Raw genomic sequence first — 23857 nt, forward strand, 5'->3', positions numbered from 1 at the left:
AGCCTTACTTATGTTTTTAATATTATACATAATCTGTATTCTCTATTGTTTTTTGACATGTTGCTCTGGCATGAATGATCTCCAGATCTCCCATTGAGGGTGTCAAACCGGACACTAACCCCCGCAGTGCCATGGCTGAGGTGTTAGGACATAGGAGCTTGTTGGGCTTTGGTGTTGTGTTGGCATGGCTGGTGCTGTTCCACCTGCTGGTCAACATATGGCTGCTGTGCGTGTTCACCAGCCTGCTGGTGGTGCTCGGGGGCTGGCTCGGGTCACAGGCCGTCCTGGAGTCCAACAGTGTGGTTCACCTGGAGAGGTTCATCACCATGGAACAGGTACATGTGAATTTTACTTCCCGTGTTTTGGGCAACGGTGTATTATCACTCCTATCACTTTGTCCTCGCTAAATCTCAGGTTCCACCAACTGTGGAGGATGAGCACAAATTGGACCAGGAGATTTACAACACTGTGAGGAAAATCATCAGAGACTTTGTCACCTCCTGGTACTCCACTGTGTCCTCTGAGAGTGGGTTCGAAACAGAGGTTCAAGAGGCTATGATCTCTATGGCCATGGAGCTGAAAATACGTGCTGGACAGCTCGACAGGAAGGTAATTTGATTCAAGAACTCATTGTTGGAAAAAAAACGATTAGGTTGATTTTGATAAATGTTTAGGAGGTTAACATGCTGTCGATACTGTCAATGTATGAATAGAGTTAGGTATTCAGGTTTTATGCGGCTTCCCTGCGGATACATCACTAGTTATGTGTGTTTCAAATCAATTTTAAATAATCAACGCGTTGTGATCAGATGCAGGCCACATCTGTCTGTTCTGACTATGATCTCTTTAATCGTATAGCTTTTTGCATCTTACAGCTTTTATTAGCTTATTGAAACATTTCATGTTTCTCTTTCAGTCTTATTTAAAAGATTTTAAGATGCCTGGGGAGCTGATTATTTAAAAGAAAACTCAGTGTCAACAGTTCCTTTTAGTATTGGCTTAGTTGGAAACATTACAGTAATTATAATTTCAACATTTTAAACTACCTATTTCTTTGCATCAGCAAAACACCATTTATACTTTCTTACATCCACCTTATATTGCTTTTTTTTTGTTAACGCATTTGATATTATAACATATTGAACTATGTTCTTTAAAATCAAATTTAAAGGAAAGAAATACCTAAACACATTAATTTGTATCAACTACAGAAGTCTAATCATTGACAGTGTATTGCTAAACGCCATGTCTTCTGCTTATTATATTTATATATATATATATATATATATATATACACAGTATATGTGTGTATATATATATATTATGATATTTGTAAAAATAGTTCTATCATGCAACAAAGTTTTTTTTTGCAGCTGTCAAAGACAAAGAATATATCATGTGTATATCATATATGCTGTATATTGCACAATAATGGTAACAGATAACAGAAACTGTTACCAGATTAACTAGATACAATTATACTGGTTTTATATTCTTTTGGATGACTTCAGGAGTTGACCCAGAGGATCCTGGATCTGTTTGGCTGCCACTTGCAGGACTACATCAGAGCCAAAGAGCTGCTGACCGAAACGCCTCGGACAGCAAAGTACAGCGGTGAGAGCGAGCTGCTGTGGAAAGCGTATTCCATGGTTACCACGCCTCATCTCGCCATGAGCAGCGACACTATGGAAGTCAACTACACCAGAGCGGTCACAGATTTGTTGCTGCATGTTTTGGTTCCTCCTCCTCACTTAGAGACCCGCACCGGCCGCTTCGTTGTCGGAGAACTCATCACCTGCAACGTTATGCTCCCTCTCATTGTTAAACTGTCGGACCCGGACTGGTTAAACTTTCTCGTGATCGGCATATTCAACAACTCCTGCAAACCACAGGAGCCAATTAAATCAGAGCTACTTGCTTCATCCCCATCTCTACCACCACCGCCTGCTGAATCCGAGCTTGCTCCACCGCAAGAGACCACATACGTTCCCCAGAAGAATAATTACGTTTCTGTGACAGAAGCTGTCAAAGACGCAGAGATGGCCTCGCCTGAGCTGGCAGCCTATGATGTGATTGACTCCGAGGAGATGAACGAGAATATAACTGAAGAAGAAGAACCCACTCTACCCTTTTTGAGGCGTTTCACGAGAGGAACCAAGTCAAACCCATTTTACCAGGAGAACGACTCTGACCTGGACTCTCCTTCCGCTGACTATAAGCAAAGTTCCATTGATTCCCTAGTCATGATCAGCCTAGAGGACAACAGTAATGGTGGGGACCTGGAGGATGTTTGCCCCAGTCCAGTGGATAGTTCTTGTCCTAAAGTCCTGGTGAATTCAGAACCGGTGGGGCATCCTTATGATCTGTCGTCAGGTAGGAAGGCAGAGGGGACTCCTGGTAACGGTAGACTTCAGGACGTGGACAAGGAGGGCATTTCTCCTTTAGTAAATCCAGCCAGAGAGTTTCTTCTGGGACTAGAGACGCCTGGGTTGGGGAATCCCAATGAGCTGACTGTCAGTCCGTTACAGGGCTCCTCCCCTATACAGTCCTTCAGTTTTGAGCCCCTCAGCAGCCCTGATGGACCGATCATGATCCAGAACCTTCGCATCACTGGCACCATCACAGCCAAAGAGCACCGCGGCACCGGATCACACCCCTACACCCTTTACACTATCAAAGTAAGAAGAATCTAGTTCTGCTTCTTCATCATTTTTTCATTATTCTGGGGATTTTGTTATGCAGTTGTTCCATGGTGGCATTAAGCTGATGTAACGCCCACAGATTACGACTGAAAGACCATTTCAAAGTTGCAAATGAAGAATTGTTAAACATGTGAAGCCTTTGGAGATTTCTGCACAAGCAGCACAAATGCTTTTATAAACAGCATGTCAGCACCAGGGTTCCTTGATTCACTTCCTATTGCTTTTAGGATATTCAATCGGCGAAGATTTGTTGGTGGAAATGTACGAACAACACAACAATGCACCAGCTTAAGCCTCGAAGAATAATTGTGATATATGCCTAAGGTGACATATTTAAATTGTCTGTATTATCCAATAATTTGTCCAAAATCAAAAGATATTTACATTAGAAAAAGAAGAAGAGAAAAGAAACAAGTCCGCAAAATTCCTAAAATTATAATCAATTATCAAAACAGATTCCAATTAACTTTCTACCAATCAACTTACCAATAATCAGATTTATCAATGTTAATCATATTCCGTATAGGAAATCACAAAGCAGAGACTAGCCACCATTTATTGTTCATTTGGTTTTATATTATCTCCAATGTTTAACAGAAGGGAAAGAAAGGTTGTGTTCACTTTAAACTGTGTTTTCTCAGAGCTGAAATATCTTTCACTCTAAACTACAATTACATAAATTAGTCTCAAAGAATTTGAGTATCAAATGTAAAAAAAAGGATTTATAAAATATGAAAAAAGGAACCATTTTATGTTTGGATATTGATCCCATTTCTACATTTGAATATATTTGTGTATTGAATAAAAATTGTGAAATTGGATAACTATTGAATATTGGTATGTGTACTTAAACTCCTGACAGTAATTGGCAGGAGTTTAAATACACAAATCTCTTTCTTTTACAAAAACATGGGTTGACCCCAATATAGTATCACAGGATTCTGCAACATGTGACTCTGTTGTCTTGGTTTTCAGTATGAGACAGCAATGTGCTGTGAGAACCCAGAAGGGGTCCAACTGGGCTCTGAGGAGGCTGAAGTCCCCCCCTCAGGCTGTGAGAATCCATCGCCCATTCAGCAGGTGGCCTATCACATGGTCAACAGACGATACAGCGAGTTCCTCAACCTGCAAACACGACTGGAAGAGAAAACTGAAGTACGGAAACTCATCAAAGGTAGGAAGGATCTGGATAGTTTTACACAAAAAAGAAATCTACAAACAAACCTGGTTCAAATCTTGGCCACTGCTGAAATTCAGTTTAATAAATGTTTGATACTTGAGCTAGCATCCAGGATTGTTATCTTTCAGGTGTGAAAGGTCCAAAGAAAGTCTTTCCAGACATGCCGTTTGGAAACATGGACAGTGACAAGATAGAGGCCAGGAAAGGACTTCTGGAGACCTTTCTTAAGGTTAGAGGATTGGTATTTTATACCATTTGAATGTATTTGTACGCCAAATGTACAATGTCATTTTGTTTTAAAGTTGTAGAAAAGCATTCTGTCATCTTTTTCAGCAACTTTGTTCCATCCCTGAAATCGCCAACAGTGTGGAGATGCAGGAGTTTCTGGCTCTCAATACAGACGCCAGGATTGCCTTTGTCAAGAAACCTTTTATTGTGTCACGCATAGACAAGGTTTGATCCTGAATAGATTTGTTATGGTACTTTTCTTCAAGTCATAAAGTCATTTGTTTTAATGCTTGTTCATTGTTCATGGGTTTTGTGTGTTTAGATTGTGGTGAATGCCATCGTGGACACTCTGAAGACAGCGTTTCCTCGTTCTGAGCCTCAGAGCCCGACAGAGGATAACGAGTCAGAGATGGATGGAGGGAAAATGAGTACAGACAAGAAGAGGTATGACTCCAGAGACTAACTTTTATCCACATTCCTAAAAAATAACCCAGAAAATGCGGTCGGAGTGGCTCGAGTTTTTGCCGATTCGCCCCTGCTTTACCTCTGCTCCATATACTTTGAGTCAGCTTTTGATCCCAATAGCAATGCTGCCAGTTCTGTCATGTGTTTTAAAAACAATATTATCATTTCACAGAACCTCAATATCTAATAAATTGATGTTCTGATGCTGCAGAAAATATCACATGAACTTCCTCAGCAGATGGATTTTGCCCAGTTAAGGACATGTTTAAATGTCTTTTTATCAAGCACTTAAAGACTTCTTGTCCAGACAACAGAATTATGTTTTAACCTCAAGTTCTGACCATTTCACTGGGAAGCCTGTGAGGGGTCATGACCCGCATGGAGGGGTCTAGGACGGGACTACTCAGCGTAAAACTTCCTTTGCGTTATCCTTGCCAAGTCCCGATCTGGCAGGTGAAAAGAAGCAGGGTTTTTCTTGAAGCAGAGTGTTTAGTTTAATTTATTTGTTTATAATGTCGTGGACAGTGCCCATTGATCAACTGTCACACAAACAGTAAATGGAGCAGCTTTAGCAAACATTGCTAATTTCCAGCTGTTGTCCCCGGCCAGATAATAATAGAAACCCTTAAAATCGCAATACATCAACCGCATTTGTTATAAAAAAAGGACAAGTAGATGCAGGCGAACGGATAAAAGAGAACAATAAAATGCAAACAACACACGCTACTACATACATGTCGCATATAGCACATCACAATCACATAACAGAAACGAGGGGCAACATGCATGATCACAACATCTAACACACACGCCACATCCAACACAGACTAATGTGTGCAGGTGTAGTTCTCAGTGAACCATGTGTTCACCGTGTTATGTATTCCAACTTATGGCGTGTTTTATCATACTTTACATGATGACTGTTTCAGTGTGAACTCATGCAGTCATATTACATGTTAAATGATTGCACAAATGACAAACAAAAGATTTGATTTATGTGCATATTAATGTGTCTGTATGATCCCAGGTCTCGTCTGAAGTTCTCCAGTAAAAGCATCCCCTTTATGAACGGCTCAGACATTAGACCTCCGCTCTTGTTCAGTTGGGACCAAATTAGCACAGTAAGTAGTGTAACTAGCGTGTTGACATGCACCTATTTGACATTTAGGTAATCAAATTCCTTTTTGGCTTATTCATTTAATGCTTTCTCCTCTCTGTTCTCAAAGGTGTTTAGCGGGATGTCTTTTGGAGACTTGCAAGCGTTTATCACTGCTCAAGAAAAACTGTCTGTCAGAATCGAATCAGAGAGGGAGGGCAGTTCCGTGAGACGAGAATTCGGAGGTGATATTTGTGACCGCATGAGAAGGAATCGCAGTCAGGAACCTGGTAAGAAAGGAGCTTTCACTGTGATTGATCTCAAGTTCAGTCAGGTTGCTAGTTGGTACTCCATGTGTCAAAGCGGCTGTTGGTATGTTTAAAGAGATCAAGGACAGACCTGGAAAGACAAACAAAACTAAACAGCCTATCCTCACAGTCACACCCAAACAACAATTACAATTGAAAATAAAGGGGTTCTACTTAAATGGATTAAATCAAACATTTTATTATCTAATATTACCTTTCTTATCTAATTCTACTAGTCATTCGAAAAATATCTTTTTTGCCAGGCTTATGGGTTTGGTTGTGTAAGTGCGTGTGTGTATCGGTTTGTCCATCCACGGATAATCTTGCATACCACTCGTCCCATCAGCCTAATAACTTTTGTGAGAATGCATGACCGTACGCTCAAGGAGATCTTGTGTTTGTGATGGTTATCATTTGTGGTTGTCAATCACAAATGATTGACAACAGCTTCAGTAACAAAAGGAATATCAGACCATTGGCTAGGCTTAGAAAAAACTCTTACCTAGTCTTTTACTTTTACATGTTGGCCTTTGTCTTGGCTCAAAAACTGTCATTATTTGAAAAGTCTGACCTTGAACCAGATCTTTTCCAGATTAATTCAATACCCAAAATGTAAGAATTCCCTTAAATAAGGCACGATACAAGTTGAATAAATCCCTGCTTTGTAATCTTCGAGGGGGAAAGGAAGACGCACCTGGCGGTTATCTGCACTCTACTGAGTGCACTTTAGTTATCTCCATAATCATCATGTCCGACTCAACTTTGTCTGATGTCCTTTTCCTGGTGTCTGCTTAACTCTACCGGTTTCCATTTAGTATCTCACCACGATTACAGCAGGAATAACTGATAGAAACCGGCTTGTTCCATATTCACAAATCAGACTCTTCAGACTGGGTTCATATTTTGAAAGCCCTAGTGTTTTATTTTTCCTTTCCTACTCAAAAGCTTCCATTAAACACCAAACACTGACATGGGTTAAAACTTTGGCCAAATGGTAAAAGTATAGAATGCCGAACAGTTCACAGCGTCTTTCAATAAGTGACATTAAGATTTTAAATCAACATTTAAATACTCCACATTTGAAGGCTACACTGTCAATTACGACTTAACACTTTTTAGTGGTTCAGTTGACTAATTCCTTGTTTTGGTGTTAGTCAACAAAGATGTATTCAGTCAATTAGATGATTTCATGATTTTTCCATGCTGAAGGGCTTATTTTCCAATACTTACGAACACATCTCTGTTAAACACAAGATTTAAAGAAGTGCATTTGCGAGATTCTTTATGAAGAGACTCAAATCATTTGATCGATTAGTCAACAAGATTGTTTGGGGGGTAAGTCAACTGAGAAATTGTTTGGACAAGGACAGCCAATCAATAAATAATATAATAAAGTATTACACTTTTTGTAAATATATATTCCGGTGGTGACTGCATTGTTCCCCTCTCCTGTGAACAAAACAGTTCCTTGTTGGAATGTCCAAAAGTCAAATTATATTGAGAAAAGGACAGGTGTTATAATTTCTAAACAGTTCCTTGTTGGAATGTCCAAAAGTCAAATTCTATTGAGAAAAGGACAGGTGTTATAATTTCTAAACAGTTCCTTGTTGGAATGTCCAAAAGTCAAATTCTATTGAGAAAAGGACAGGTGTTATAATTTCTAAACCCTGCTCTACCGCTTGTCGCTCAAATGGGAGGCTCGACATTGTTGTAACAGGCTATTACTGTTTGTCAGACACAAAGATTTGGGTGATGACATCAAATCTAAACCTTTATTCGAAAAAATCTCCATAGAAGCTTTGAATACAAAAAATGGGTACTGTGTACAGTCCTTAAAACAGCACTACACCTAGGGACAAGTCAAATAGAACCCCATGTTCAGTTCACCCTGAGGTCTACAGTGCTTCATGCAACTTTCCCGGTTTGTGGGTTGGTGTGTCTCTAAACTAAAGGATGCCTCTCCATGCCAGTGGGGGATCGGGTTTTTCAGGACATTCACACCACGTACCCTGAAAATCTCTCAGACAATTCATGTTTGATTCTTTAAACTAACAGGAAGCATTAAAGAAGTACCCTGCTATTTCACATTGCCCTCCTATAACAGTATGACATAAATAGCAGCAGAACAAGATATATTTTATTTCTTTAATTCCACACATAAATGTTTTCCTTATGAAGTGACCCCTGCCCATTGTTAGCCCTAACCGTATCCCTTAACTGTCAGCTGTCCTTAACTAGATTGTATCTCACCATCCACCATATTGCATCACGTATCATCACTACTATTCCATCTTTCTCCATCACAGGGAATCTCCATAGGAAAAATGCATGCTATCATTAACGTCATATGGGAACTATCTTTGCATTGCTAGACATTGGAATTCAAAACATTCCACGTTTAATTGAATCCAAACTGCATTTCTTCCTTGTTAGCCATCTGGTCATTGTCATTTTGAAGGACAGATTTTTTTTCCAGACAGTCAAGGTGAATGAGAAGTGAATAAGCGCATGGTCCTGACCAGACCCTGAAATGTTCCACTATAAAAGTTACTGGACTGACAGTTTATTGAGAACTAATTGGATGCTTTCACATCAGATGTATTGATGTCTGAATACCTCAATGTTTCAATTAGTGCATTTTCAGTCTGTTGAATCTTTAAAAACAACCCAATATCAAATAATGAAACTTATTCCGTACTAAAATATTCCAAAACTACAGTTCTTTTTTTGGACTGAGCTTGTAAAACTCATATACCAAGCACTCAAGCTTGAATGGAATTAACTTCTGTACAGTAAGGTCACTTTTATAACGCAAAATAAGGATGAATGACTGGAAGTGATACAAATGACATGTTCACATTTAGAAATAAAATTACAGAAATCTTGTTATATAACATTAATTGTCCTAACGTGAGCATTTAACTGGAGAAGTTTCATTGTGATATCTATTAGATACATCTTAAAACTACATATTCTGCAGACGGCAATAGAAACACATAATAAATCTAGATTTAATGAAGAGTGGTTGATTTCAGAGTGCAATAATTACTCTTAGCAGAACCAGCAGCTTCTCAGTGTGACCACATGAGGGCAGTGTTACTAAATATATGAAGCTGATGATATTACTGGTCCTTCATGTTCATCAGATGCAAACATAATCAAAATAGCTCTTTAAACAGATTACTTATGTTAGGTTTGAGATATACATACATGTCCCTCCATCTGTCTACCAAGTGCTGCTTGCATGCTAAACAGACATACAGTATGTTGAGTATGATATTTGAATGTAGAAAAATTATCTTTGTCTTTAACAAAGTCATTATCTTGTAATATTGAGTTTTTAATTTGTCTTGCTTTTTGTGGTATAGCCTCTGAGATGGAGCTGGCTGAGGTGGCTCTGAACATCCTGTGTCTGCTGATGAAGGAGCAGTGGAGCTGGTTGTGCACCGAAAACATTCAGAGGACCATCAGGCTGCTGTTCGGGACCCTTATCAACAGGTGACGTGATACATTTGTTGTAGAATGCCACAAAAAGTTACTATAAGTAAGGTTTTTTACCCAAAACCATGTTTAAAGCTTGGATAAGTAACATTGGAGAAGCCAGCAAGAGTAAGTTTGATTTAAAAAATCCAAACAATACAGCCTTATGTTTCCAACTTTTTCCAAAGAAAGTTGCAATAAGCACAGGTTCCAGTATTCTTGCAAGAAAATAGCAACACTGACATATATTCAATAACTATATGACATATAGACTGTAGAAAGAAAAGAACAGTTTAGATATTTTTGGCAATGCAAGATGTTGATTTTTGATTGTATCCTAATCTTAAATGATCCAAAAGGCTTTATTTACGTATTCAAATCGCTGACATTTTTTTATAGGGAATGCCTCCGAACCCTCTTACCTGTTCTTATCTTTGTATTCACTACTCTAATAGGGATGTCGCAAGAACCGATACTTGGGCAAATCAATACCAAAATAAATGTTTTTTAACTTTGTTCTTAAGTAACACTAATGTGATCAGGTCTTGAGACCAACGGCATCGTATTGTCCAGCCTAAACTCACTATCCACTATCTTTTCTGATAAATCTACATGGTTAAAAACAAATCTGTGTTGAATTTGGCAGGACCAGAGCTACAGTAGTTAACGTTAGTTGTTAGCTGTTAGCTGTTAGCTGCTAGCTGCTAGCTGTTAGCTGTTAGCTGTTAGCAGCCGGCAGTAGCTCTATTGTGTAATTTTTTTTTTATTGTGTTCAAATAGAATTTTGTGAAATTTTGTTTTTAGTTAATCTAGTTCAAGAAGATGTTTTCACGGCAATATATAATAGATTCAATAGAGGGAACTATGACCTTTTAACTTCCCAGCAAAAGAAACAGGATACAAATGGTAATATGTAAGTGTGTGGTGAAATACAGTGATTTATTGGAAATGTTTCTCATGGTGGTATTTAATTGGTTATCGAGAATCATGGAATTTCACTGGTATTGGAAGCAACTAATACATGTTTGGTATTGTGGCAACCCCATTTTTTGGAATTCGCAGGTCTTCAAAAAACACTTTGGTTGAGTCATGACACTTTTATGGCTATCCACTTTTAAATGTTTTTCTAATCCTAATGATAATGGATATTATTTATGTAATATTGCTGAGACACAAGTTGGAAAATGCAGACACTTTCCCCATCCTCAGTGACTTATTATAAGCAGATGCTGGTACCAATTTGAAACCTACTAATATAGATCTTTCCAAGTGAACCTGGCTGACGCTGCCACAACAATGCAAATCATTTTTCTCTCCCTTTAACAGCAGTAGCCTCTGGTTGACTCTGTCTTCTTAAAGTACTTTTACGAGCTTCTATGCTACGAGCTTTAGGCTGCTAAGAAGTGATGGAAATGTAGACGTAGTGGGACTCAGCCAGGTCAGGACATCAGAACAAATGGTTCCTAGTGGAGATTCCACAGAGAGGACTGTTTATGAGCTGGAGAGGGGACTCTGGCTCATGTACAGTCGTTAGTCAAGATAGTTGATATTCAGGCTTGGCCACGAGTCTTTGCAGTGGTCCGTGTTTTAAAAAGGAGCATCACTTGCCATGCACTGTATTAACCACTTACAGAAACGAAAGAATCAGAGAACTTTGCTCTTGCTAAACAGTATGTGGTATTTTTATTATTACACTTGTTGTTTAATAGTTTATGTGCATACGTGCATGAATGCTCACCTATTTGGCACTATAAAGAATGCCTGACAGCAACTTCCCAAATATTTGTCGCAGATAGGTATAGCTCTGACTGCCAGTAAACTGAACATGCAGACAATGTTCTCGGGTTCTAGTGTTTGTGGTGTCAGTGCTGTGACCTCACGTTCCCCGGGGTGTCAGTACCGACATATCGTTTCTTCACATTGATACTGGGCCCTCTATTTTAAGATGTTCCACCTGCCAAGTATGAAAGGCCCTTTGTTTGGCCTTGTCTATACGAGGCTACCGTCTGTCAACATTGCAGTGAGAGCTCTCGGTGTGGCAGGTATCTCCTCTCATCGACTGGTTTCTCTGTGAGAAGGAGACGAGATGCTCTGGACGGCTCTTTACAGAAACACTACCTTTGCAGTTGTGTCACTAAGATAGCTCTGTTCATGTATCATTTTTCAACGAAGTTTAAAACAAATGCAAAGTGGTATTATATGGTAAGAACATGAAGAGTACAACATTAAATGTAATTCAAAAGCAGCATTTGCTTGTGTTTAAATCTAAAATAGTATAAAAAACGGCCATTGAAGCACATTTTCGGACACCTTCCGTTTCAGTCCTGTGATATCATTGGGCTCCAAATAACTTTTTGCCATTTACTTTATTTGGAAAGACACTTCTGTTGACATACGCTAAATGAACTACCTTGTACAAACAACCTAGTTTGACAACCTAAAAGTTGTAAAATTTGCTTAAAGCCAAATGCAAAGCTGTTTTCAGTTTCCAATCGTTTGACAAAACTGAGACCGGACGTGATGCTGTCGTGAGGGTTTGGTTTGGAGGCAGGGTTTAAGGAAAACGTAAGTGACCATGCTCTATGGGCCCAATATTATAGAATATTTCCGGAAGGTCCAGGGAAGTATTTTCAGGCCATTTTGTAACTCTCATAGGAATGAACGGGGTCTGGCCTCCAACGCTGTATTCAGTTCTCTTTATACATCCATGGTCTCGATCCACAACCTTTTGGCTTAAGCCATGATTTACTGATTGCTTAATAGAAAATATGCCTTTTTTATTTTTGGGATTTCCTCCATTTGATTAAGACATACAACACATTTTGGGTCCAATTCAAGAAGAATTTTAGCCTCTAATAAAAAATGCTTTTAGCTATGCCAGCGTGACTTCGAGGGTGGGAATAATGGCTGGCCAGTTGATCTATCACTCTGGTCCAGACTGAAATATCAATGGATTGCCTTGGAGTCTGTCACAGACACTCATGATTCCCAGTGGAAGAATCCTAATGACTTTGTCGATTCCCTGAAATTTAATTTGGGACCAGGCCCGCCCCTCCCTACACGCAGATCACGCAGACTGCGGAGCGGGCCTCATCTTGCGGAGGGGTCCTTATCTTGCGGAGGGAGCCTCATCTGATGCGCAAATGCGGCGCACTTCAGCTTATGCGCAAATGCGGCGCAATTAAGCGCACCACAGCTCCGGCGCTCGCAGTTCGCGCACGTGCTACACTAGCACCCCCGTCGACACTCGTCGACGCTCGCGACACAGAGGGCCTCATTACATAACTTTGCGTGGGGCCACAAGTTGGCCAGGGCCAGCCCTGTCAGGGACCATCAACAGCTCAAAAATGTAATTTGTAACACTACAGATTCACACTCTGATACTCACCTCGGTGGTGAAACAGAACAACACAAGTAGCAACCACCTGAATGTTTATTCTAACATGGAATCCAACAGCACTGAAGAGTTTTGGTTAGAGAGCCTTCATTGTTTCAATTTTGGTCAGCGATTCCTTTTAATAAATTGATCCACAGGGTTAGGGTTCCATACAAATCTTAATGTTTTTTAGTGGGACTAGCAGTTTATTTAAAGTGCTGTGTGTGTGTGTGTGTGTGTGTGTGTGTGTGTGTGTGTGTGTGTGTGTGTGTGTGTGTGTGTGTGTGTGTGTGTGTGTGTGTGTGTGTGTGTGTGTGTGTGTGTGTGTGTGTGTGTGTGTGTGTGTGTGTGTGTGTGTGTGTGTGTGTGTGTGTGTGTGTGTGTGTGTGTGTGTGTGTGTGTGTGTGTGTGTGTGTGTGTGTGTGTGTGTGTGTGTGTGTGTGTGTGTGTGTGTGTGTGTGTGTGTGTGTGTGTGTGTGTGTGTGTGTGTGTGTGTGTGTGTGTGTGTGTGTGTGTGTGTGTGTGGAAAAGCCGGCTCTGTGCGCCTATAAATGGAGTCCAAGGCAAAGCTCTGGTTTGGGAGATGTCTGAGTTTTATGGACTGGAAAGTGGGAAAGTTTAGGATGAATATAGTCTCTTTCTCTTAGACAGCAGTCTGGATGGAAAATCCAGCTGGAGCCAGATTGTTGTCAGTGTCTAGATGTAGCAGCCACTCCATGTGAACATCACCAGCATTATTATGAACCCTCATGTTCTGGTTTTAAGTTAAACGTAATGCTTCCTTCATTTGCCAAATAAAAAGGTTTATCAAAAATCACCTCGAGTTAATGCACTTGCGTTTAATCTGTAAACGTGTAAACATTTGTATCGCTTATTATTAATGTTACCAATTTGACCCCACTTTTGTCCCGTAACATGTAATGCACTGACTTGAGTACATCACATTTAAAAAAAGATTTTTGCTAAAACATGCGCTAGCCAGTTTCTTCAAGTTGTACTGGAGGAGATAGGGGGACACAGTCACCATTGTTGGAAAAGACAGTGCGCGCAATATGTTAGCGTCCTTAAGAAACCCCCCATGATAAATACAAGCAAAGCAAATACTAAACGCAATTTAAATTATTTTATCCATTGACACGACTACCAATAATGCAAATAAGTCAAGGAAAAATTCAGAGCGCTGATACTTATGTCAGCCTTTTAAAATGTGTGATGTAATTTCCATAAATGCTTGCGTGAGTGTTTAGGTTGCCCTACTACAGAATGAAATACGCCCTCAGAGTCTCTGATATTGACTTACAAGCACCAGACAACCCTGGCTGTAGCGATGCGGTGGAGAAAGACAGTTAGTCGCAATGATGATAGAATATAATGATTGTAATTAATCTTATTGCATCAAGTGGTTCAGACTTTCTTGGAAAGCTGTTTTGCCATTGGCTGTGGTTACCAACACACTAAGTTTGGAACATTTCCCTTGAGTGAGTTGACGTCATTCGGGCTGATGGACAAGGCACATTTACCACTCCAACTTATTGGAGAGTCCACCTGCTCTACAGTGCTGTTGCTGTCTTTGTTCTTGTTTTGCAGTCGGTTGTCTGTAAGTTGGACCGGCTTCCTTATTGCTTTTCACAACATTTCAACGCAATAATTTACATGTGGCAACTCCATTCTGCCCATCTTTTCTGCACCTGTCCCACAATGACATGATTCTTTATTTGTACTCACTAATACAGTATATTAATACTTCTATAAACAAATCAAATGGTAGCACAAGTTCTTGCTGACAGCTTGATGATGGAGATGAGGATGAAGGGAGCATGGAGGATTTGAAGCTTGTCAACAGTTGTCATATAGAAGGCTCTCAATCACTCAATCTTTGTATTTTGCCCTCTCTGCTTCAGCTACACTGTTAATTAATACCAAGGGATCTCTGTCTGAGATACAGTGGCCTGCTTGGGTTTCAGCGGTGGTGAACAACAAGTTGTTTGGCTTCAGGAAGGTGGTTTTGGTCTCATAGCTGCACTATTTGGCTCGTGACCACATTGTGGCATTTTGAGAGAACTCTGAAGACGCGGTCAGAACTCCAACATTACCAAAATACAAAACACTGGGTTTTATAAGTAGTATATTTTATTCACTATGACTCCACTGGCATGTTATTTCATAATTTAGTTTTTCAATGTTTAAATCTGGCAGTTTCACTCTGAGAGCATTGGTTCGGGGTATATCCAATAACAACAGTCTTCAATGTTAATCTGGTTTAATATAGTCTTTTCTAGGGTTTTCACTTCAGGCTCATGCAGATTACATTGTGAAGACCCTGTGATTGATTAACAGTTGTAACAAAGCCATATACCAACATCTCCAAACTAAAGTGGTTTTTAAGGCACTGTAAAACCATAATCAGGGCTTTTTCGCCGAACAATATTAACACATGAGCCTCCCACTAGTTTTGTTCTCAGCTTTTTTTATAGGAGTATCTCATAGTCTTCATTAGCAGACTTTATTTCTGACTGAATCAAGTCTTCAAGTCAAGAGATTGTCTTTCAGTATTTAATAGGCTTTCTGCAGAAAGGATATGTATGCTCTTTATCTGCTCTTCGTAAGCTTTTAGAAACACAGAATCGTTGGGACTCTTAAACAGTGTAAAAACAACAACTTATCTGTATTAGTACATTTACTTTAGGGTTATGCACTGTGAGAAAAAAGACACAGCAAAAGAACATTCAGTAACTTTCCCATTCTTGCACGTGATTAATCAAACGCATCAATATTGCAATCTTCAATTACAATAGAACACATCTATAACATGTATTATTTATATATACAGTTGTCACTCAGTAAGAGATAGGATGTGATCTCTTTGACAATTGAGCAAAAAACTCCAAATGAAAAAGACTAGGAAATACAGGTAAAAGATGCAAAAAACATTGGTTAGAAAACCTTGCGCTACGATTGGTTTTGTTAATGATATGAAAAAAAAGTTGCATCTCAAAAAATGAAAGTAAATGATTGTCACATTTAGAGGAATATGAAAGTCAACTGTAATGTACTTAGTTCCACATTCTCCTGTCAGTACAATTTAGACCCAGCTTAAGTTCATCCAAGTTTGATGCATGCTGCCATCTCCACTAGAGAGAAAAAAAGAGTATTAAAACTAATTGGTAAAGGCACAGTGGTCTGAAATGACTACATCTGCAAATATGTATCAGCAGATATTTAGTTTGAGGTATTAACAGTAGAAGAAAACAGTCATAAGTGTCTGGCTTTGAAGCCTATTATACATCTTCGATAGTTATTACTTTAGTAAGTGTATTCTTTTGGACATTGTGTATCATTTGGCACGTATGTCTGGCTTCCAGAGTTTATTTTTTTGTCATGTCCTTACATAACAGAAAACCTCATGCAGTATGCAGTATGAATACTCTAAAGACCCTATTATTCTCAATGATGTGGGGAATCCAGGGATTTAGGTATTTGGATTCGTCTAGAAACCATCCACTCTGGATTGTTCTTGACACTGCTGCTTGTTTCCACAGTGAGGAGGTTATATCCTTCGCCGTTTTCCTGTTCCTTGACATATGGGTCCCGGGGCCAGGTGTGTGGTGTAAACAGAACACCCTGCTGGGAGCTCCAAGCTTCTCCTGTCAGCAGGAATTCACTCTCAGGCCCAGTGTGCTGGTGGTCAGACGGGTGGGCTACACAAGACAGATCTGGTATTGGTGGGAAGAAGAGGAGGGAGTGTTGGATGGAAAGAGGCTGTTACATAATGGAGCTGGGCTATCTATCAGGCTCTGTTGAGTGGAGTCAGTGTGACGACCCTGGACAGGCTGTCCCTGAGAGGAGACGAATTCAGACTCACCCCGTAAAGTGGGATCAGTCTGTAAGTGGTTTCTATCTCACCCTGTGTTTCAGTTGGACGTGTGCCCTGTGTCATGGCACTATCACGTTCGCTAGAGGAATTATTCCCTTTTTACATCTACGAGCGTTTCTGAAGAATAAATATTGTCTTCTATTACAGGCTAATAGTAGTCTGCAGTTGCTTTCCAATTCTTACAGACCTATGTAATCCTCTCAAGGGAACATAATAGGTCAAATACTTAGGTCACTTTTCGTGAAGGTTATGAAACATACTTATCCCCGGGCCCCTGGGTGCCATCAGCTCAAGCTTGCCAGCCTCTGTGTTCATTTATCCTTATTTAGTGTCAGCGAGTTGAAAGGACGACAAAATCCTCCCACCCCAGGACATGAAAGATAATATGTCTCATTATTATCCACACTCTTGGGAAGGTTAGATGTAGAACAAGTGTCGTGTGCTTGAACACCGTCCGGATGTTTGCATGATGAACTTGATAAGCGACCCTTCACGTCTCTAGTGTCTGTTTTCCCCGCTCACCTGAGCCCAGGGACCCGAGATGTGGCTCCAGAGTTCGTCTTCTGTCTCCCGGGACATACTTGTGCAATGACATCTTGTCTGTCGAAAACTGTCTGTAGGCTTATTTTAGCTCCAATGGGACCTGGTTATGCTTGTCTGTGTTTACCATAGATGGTAACTCAAATAAATCCCACTACAACACATGCATAGTTGTGCTCCAGCTCAGCTGATGTTTTACGATTTTTTTGGATTCTCTTGCGTCACATGTTGTTGATTTCCTGCCAAGTCATCGACGTATCTTTCTTCCTCTTTTAGCTTGGTTGCCATTGATTGTGTCAGTTTCATTGTTGGAGTTGAGCCCTGTAGTTCATTGAATCACTCCTTCAGACCCATGAGCGTGTAAGGGTAACTGCACTCTATCTGAGGACTTTAAGTGAGGATCTTTTTGAGGCTAAGACTACATGTGTTGTCACAGCTAGAGGAACATGCTAATGCTAAGAAATTAGCATGAATATATGTGGTGGCTTTTTAAAATTGCAATGTTTCTGCAGTGTGAACACATTCATATTTTTGTTTCATACAAAAAGTAACTTTTCTCTTCTTGTGAGTCGACATTTGAAAGAACAATCATAATACAGCAAAAACAAGACATCTTAGAATAATGATTTTTCATGTATTGCTATGATGCCTTGCTGAAAGAGGGGGAAAATGTCCTTTGGCGATGTTTGTGTGATATAAAGTATGACATTCTCAGTATTGCACCACAAAATGTGTCAATGCTAAGCCTCAAATGTCAGTAAACTTCCACGGGACGGAGACACAAAAACAGTTTTGTCCCGATTTGAAAAGTGAAAAATCATGCTCAATAGAATATCTACAGTTTATCCTTTCTTTCACAGAAATACATGATTATTCAAATATTTAGCTGTAAACTAGCAATAATGTCTAAAAAAAAAAAAAAAACTGTCAGTTATGTAAATGAACGACATTTAGCTGGAAAACTAGCTCAGGTAGGTTTCACAAACTGTGTCAGAAGTATTACCCGTCAGTCCAGAAGACTTAAAGGAGTAGGAGGATGTCATATTTGGAGTTGTCAGGGATCTTCCTCTGAGCTCATCCTGGGTTGGCACTGTCTCCTCTCTACGCCTGCTACTTGTGTATCTTTGGAAACTCAAGGGCAATGCTCGAGGGTATTTTCCTCAAAAGGATCTCAGTATGTCACCTGCACTGTAAACATCTGTTTCCTGGCAGCACTAACACAGTAATCATTACCACAGGGAGAAGCTGGCTCTCCTCTCCTGTGAGCTGCTTGTTTTTCACCCAGCAGTCTTGGGTCGGCCACTCTGTGTACAGCACTGCTAGACTGTTCAGATTTAAAAAAACACAGCTGTAATATACATTTATTTTCTTTATGATAACTGATGTTCACATAAAACAAATCTAAATGCCAGTGAAGAGGGTGAAGTTTGTTAAACTTCATGCTGATAGAACCGACAAACTTAGGAAACTTGTCCTGACAAGATCCGTACTTGTGTGTTAATGATAATTTAATTAGTTTTTTGATCAATTTAAATCTTATCAATCCCCCAGGCAGAGAGCAAAACATTAGTTAAATGTGAGTTAGACAAATATTTCTCTGACAAGGGTAGCTGGAAAAGTACTGGTGGTTTTCATGGTAGTAATACTTCTGTACACAGTCTAAAACTTTACCAGACCACAATCCCTCATATAGAATTACTTGGCATTTGTCAGCTCTAATTGGTCAAAAGCACTCTGTTTGTGAATGTGTGTGTGTGTGTGTGTGTGTGTGTGTGTGTGTGTGTGTGTGTGTGTGTGTGTGTGTGTGTGTGTGTGTGTGTGTGTGTGTGTGTGTGTGTGTGTGTGTGTGTGTGTGTGTGTGTGTGTGTGTGTGTGTGTGTGTGTGTGTGTGTGTGTGTGTGTGTGTGTGTGTGTGTGTGTGTGTGTGTGTGTGTGTGTGTGTGTGTGTGTGTGTGTGTGTGTGTGTGTGTGTGTGTGTGTGTGTGTGTGTGTGTGTGTGTGTGTGTGTGTGTGTGTGTGTGTGTGTGTGTGCAGGGTCTAAATCCGTGTGTGGTTGCATGGGCCAAAAGGAAAAGTAATCTCTTCGGTGATTGCCATAAGACTGCAATGGTGATGACAGCAAGTTCGAAGGATGTTAGTGTAGCATAGGCAAGAACATTGACCCGTGTGTGTGTGTCTTGATGTTTTCATGCACTGACCTATCTCATTAAGCATGTGCTAAGATGTGACGTGTGGTACCCAGACGGTGTTAATGCAAACCTATGTGGGCCATATGGGATTAGATTCTGGCTCAGGTCTGTAACGTCACATGTCTGTGTTTTGATCAGCCATGGGGAACACGGCGCCATGACAGTCCCTATAAAACCAGACCCGCACACTCAAACATACACAGAGAAACAGAGCTGACTGTAGACAGAGGGGCGGGCGGCTGTAAGACGGCACCATGTCCTGAATGGAGGTGCTGATGTGATGAGCAATGTGCCGGAGGGCTGCACTGAGGTGTACGCCTCACTGGGAGCAGACACATCACACAGTGAAAACAACTGTTCCCACTGCCGACATCTGTGTTCCTCACAACTGGAAGTCTGGTCCTTAGATAGGGAAATTCTGCAGGAATGGATATTTCTGTAGTATGAGTAATACTGTGTGGGCTGTTAAAGGATGAAGAAACCCACCTTCCTGTAATTATATTTGCCTTGTCACTGCCCACTAGTGTTAGGTCTAATGGTCTCGTCGTGCCTTTTGCATCTGTTTGTGCTCTTCCTTGGTTTATGTGTACAGTACACGAGAGTGTGGATACAATATAAGACGGATGGGTTGTGCCGAGTTTTGACAGTTTTATACAGATTGTGTCCGGGTTCGGCCTACTTGACATGGTGCTTGAAGCTGTTTTCAAGATAAATAGAAAGGATGGGTTTTCTGTCTGTATTGGTCTTCTACTTGTTCAATGATTCTATGGTTTTTGAATCTTTATTGACAATGTATACTTATATATATATATTTTACACTTTCAGATTGCCTGTAATAAACCTCACATTTCAAATATCAAATACCCATACAAATCACTTTTCCAATGTAAGTATTTATCTATGCGAATATTCATATTCATGACTAAACTAGCACACATCTTAGTTAGAATAGGTCAATAACAATGCCCTCTCAACATCAGCCTGTTCATTCTTAGCATGTCAAACTTTAATCTCAATTCTCTCAACCCAGCCTTGTCTTTTCAAGAAATATACATGATCTCATTGAAAAGTAAAAAAGCCAAAGTTAAAAGATCATATTTATTTGTTGAGTTAATATGTGAGCCTTTTCAGTGGAGCCGCCCTGCATTGCTAGGTGGTTAACGAGGAAATTAAACATCATCATTTTACCAATCAGGAAATCCCTTTAAATGTTATTTAAACTAGACTTAGTGGCATGTCTGTCTTAATTTTCCTGATAACTTGTGTTGAATAGCGTTTCTCACACTTTTAGAGATGATTGTTGGTCTGGTGGGCTTTAAAACACCATCGAAACAGCCCCACCTAGTGTCAGCAGAAAGTATTACAAATAATGATTACAAAAAAATGCAAAAAATAAATAAAAAAATATATAAAATATATTTTAAGATCATGTTTAATCATCTGATTCCTCTTTACATTGCTGTTTTAGTCTGTGTTCTTCTAATTAGTGTCTACAGTGTGTGCCTATTGAGCTGTTTAGAGCCATGTGGGACAAAACCCGATCCTGCCCCTCCCTCTGACTGTCTAAGTGAACGGTGACTGTAAAAACTACACTGCGCATGCTTAGAGTATTGTTCTATTTAATGTGTGTGGCAAAAAAATAATGACCATAGGGGCACTGAGCTGCCATCCCCACCATACGTCATCTCACATAATTCAGAGCTGATTGGCTGTAAGTACGTGTGCCGCGAAAAGTGTGGTGTGTGAAGAGGAGACGAGAGAGCTGCAGTGAGGCGTCCTAAAACCAGGAAGTAAGCTGCGCATGGCTTCCCTCCACAATAAAGCAACGAGATTTCTCCGTAGGATTTTAGAAAATAGCTCCAAATAAGATCTGTGGGAAACAAACCTGTTAGATATATGCACGTTTTGTTCACCCGGATAATATCCACCTACTTTTATAATTTTCTAATCATAAATCTATTGATTAGATTAATGATAGACTTTTGAAACTACAAGAAGATAAGGAGGACTTTTACAAAAAAAGTAATAGAGATTTTTGTCCAGAAGGATAGGCAAATGGACTTCATCTTCAAGTCAAGGTAAGACCACCATTTTATTGACAATGGGATCTTACTAAGAGAGAACAATTCAATATTTAAATGATAAAATTACATTTTATCAAAAAAAGCTTTTGAAAATAATATTATATTTGTATTTAGGTCAAAATATAATATTTGTAAACCTGAAGAGTCAGTGCCAGTGCCTCACCAGCCATGAACATCACTGCAGAAGCTTATAGACATCCAAGTTTTTTGTGCCCCACCACTTTTGTACATATAAAAACGCCACTGGCTATAGGTATCAAGACAATCAACATGTGTTTCTCTATCCATACCTTACTTGCCAAAGTGAAGGATGGCCTAACAATTTATCTGCGTTTTGCGCTTGGGGAGAGCTAATTTCATTTCCCGATATGAAGACTCAAGATACAAAAAATAGGACAAAATTGGCCTTTAGTCTTAGCTAATGAAGCCGTGCTTACAGCACAGCTTCTATGCTCATGAAATGTCATTGTGTGTTCCTATGAAGAAACTCTGCGCTGACCATTTCCCCAGGAAATCTTTGGTCACGGTCTTGCACAAAGATAATTTCCACATGACTCCTGTCTGACTTTTGATTTCTCCTTATTGCTCACAGGCTACAGACAAATGATCTCATATGTGGACTGAAAACTCATCTCTTTCGACTCCACTTCGAGCGATATAATTGCTAACAAAGCACTTATATACTAATAAAGGACTGGCTTATCTAAAGCCAGTTGAGTAGCACTTGAAATGTTTTAGCTCTATGAAACCTGATGTACTTATATGATTCTGTTTTCTTCAACTTTATATCTTGTTGGTCGAACGCACTTATTGTAAGTCGCTTTGGATAAAAGCGTCAGCTAAATGCAATGTAATGTTATGTAATGTAATGTGGGGATGCAAACTGTATTCATTATCTCCATGTGCTCCTGCTGTTCATCTCTCTGATGTAAGACCATTTACTGACAATGGAAGTCTTAATGGGAACCAGGGTAAACAGTGTGGTTTCCCAGCCATCATACACTTACCTAAGAAGTGAGGTCACAGATAAATCAGGTTCACGTTACAGATTTAGAAAATCATACTTATTGGTCACTTTCTTCCATATGGAATTCTGTGTAAAATGTCACCTTTAGAAATTGCTCATGCTTCGACCCAAGACTAGACATGGTGTAAGAAGTAAAGAGCTTAATGTGCCCAGTTTAGATGTGGTATCTTTAGGGTTGGTAAGCGAAACTCTGTACCAAATTAGAAGCTAATCCAAAGGTACCCAATAACATTTTTGAATCGACAGTATCTGCAAGGCGCTACCTAGCTATCTGGCAGGACCTGTGTACGTGACACAAATACCAGTAAATATAATTAAACTCACTTTGTAGATGGTTAGTTAACACTCAAAATATCTATATTTTTTCTTATCTGAACATTTGACCTCTGGTATTTTTTTCACAATTTGGAAACAAAACGTAGATTTGATTAAAAAAATTATTTGGTAAGCAGATTTGGAAACAATACAATTCATACAATCCCTGACCTTATGTTTTTAACCCTATCAGTACAACTCTGTATTCTCAATAATGTAGGTGAGTTTTATGTCATCCATTTTTTACTAGGAACAACATAGTACTTTTTAGTCAGTTAAACATTAAAAGGTATTTAATGGATGATGCACACAGACTAAGTTATCACATTTAAAGAATGCCTTTTTCCTGGGATTTCATATTTTCACATACATTTCAGGTTCTGTTCAAACAGAACTTCAAACCAAAAGCCTGCAGCGAAAAACCATATGGAGGTCATTTAGGATAACTGACAGGCCTGTGTGAGAGCTGTAATGCACTAACATACTGTAGACCATAACCATGTTTATTCATTTATTGGCTGTTTTTTACTTCACATTCTGCCTGGAGAGTCTGTCTTTTAAAAAAATAAAGTAACTTACTAGCAATTTATTCTATAATGTTTGGATTTACAGCAGTGCAGATAACTGTTAAATGAACCCTGCATAGTTCTAAACCTCTAGTAGCACTATGGAACTTGTTTTTCCATGAGTGACTGCCTGCTTTGTTGATCATTTGCACGGGCTGGAGCATGCACATGCGCGCACCAATGATTTAACACTATTCCTCTGATCTACTGAAGGCCGATATGAGATCCTCTTACAGTAAATGCTGTAAGCCAGTAAGCTATATGTGACCACTTTTAGATCCCAAAAAATGGGGATTTGATCTGATTCCCAATTTGGCTTTGGCTATCACTCGGGAATGTTATGCAGCAGTAGAGGTTGCACATTTGTGATCCTAACTTAACATCTTAATATCTTTTAACCATGAGTATTATAATAAATAGTTTCTGC

General features: G+C 39.6%; 1 protein-coding gene across 1 annotated transcript in view; it reads left to right on the forward strand.

Moving 5' to 3' along the window:
- The window catches only part of snx19b (sorting nexin 19b), a 38956-nt gene that overhangs the window by 4158 nt on the left and 10941 nt on the right, over positions 1-23857 (forward strand). The window contains exons 2-11 of the mRNA XM_034097123.1: positions 86-335; positions 415-609; positions 1512-2678; positions 3678-3876; positions 4011-4111; positions 4216-4335; positions 4433-4554; positions 5603-5696; positions 5802-5961; positions 9348-9477. Coding sequence (XP_033953014.1) covers positions 86-335; positions 415-609; positions 1512-2678; positions 3678-3876; positions 4011-4111; positions 4216-4335; positions 4433-4554; positions 5603-5696; positions 5802-5961; positions 9348-9477 — 2538 coding nt within the window. The remainder of the gene's footprint in view (positions 1-85; positions 336-414; positions 610-1511; positions 2679-3677; positions 3877-4010; positions 4112-4215; positions 4336-4432; positions 4555-5602; positions 5697-5801; positions 5962-9347; positions 9478-23857) is intronic.

This window comes from Pseudochaenichthys georgianus, chromosome 13 (assembly GCF_902827115.2).
Source record: "Pseudochaenichthys georgianus chromosome 13, fPseGeo1.2, whole genome shotgun sequence".
Lineage (NCBI taxonomy): Eukaryota > Metazoa > Chordata > Actinopteri > Perciformes > Channichthyidae > Pseudochaenichthys > Pseudochaenichthys georgianus.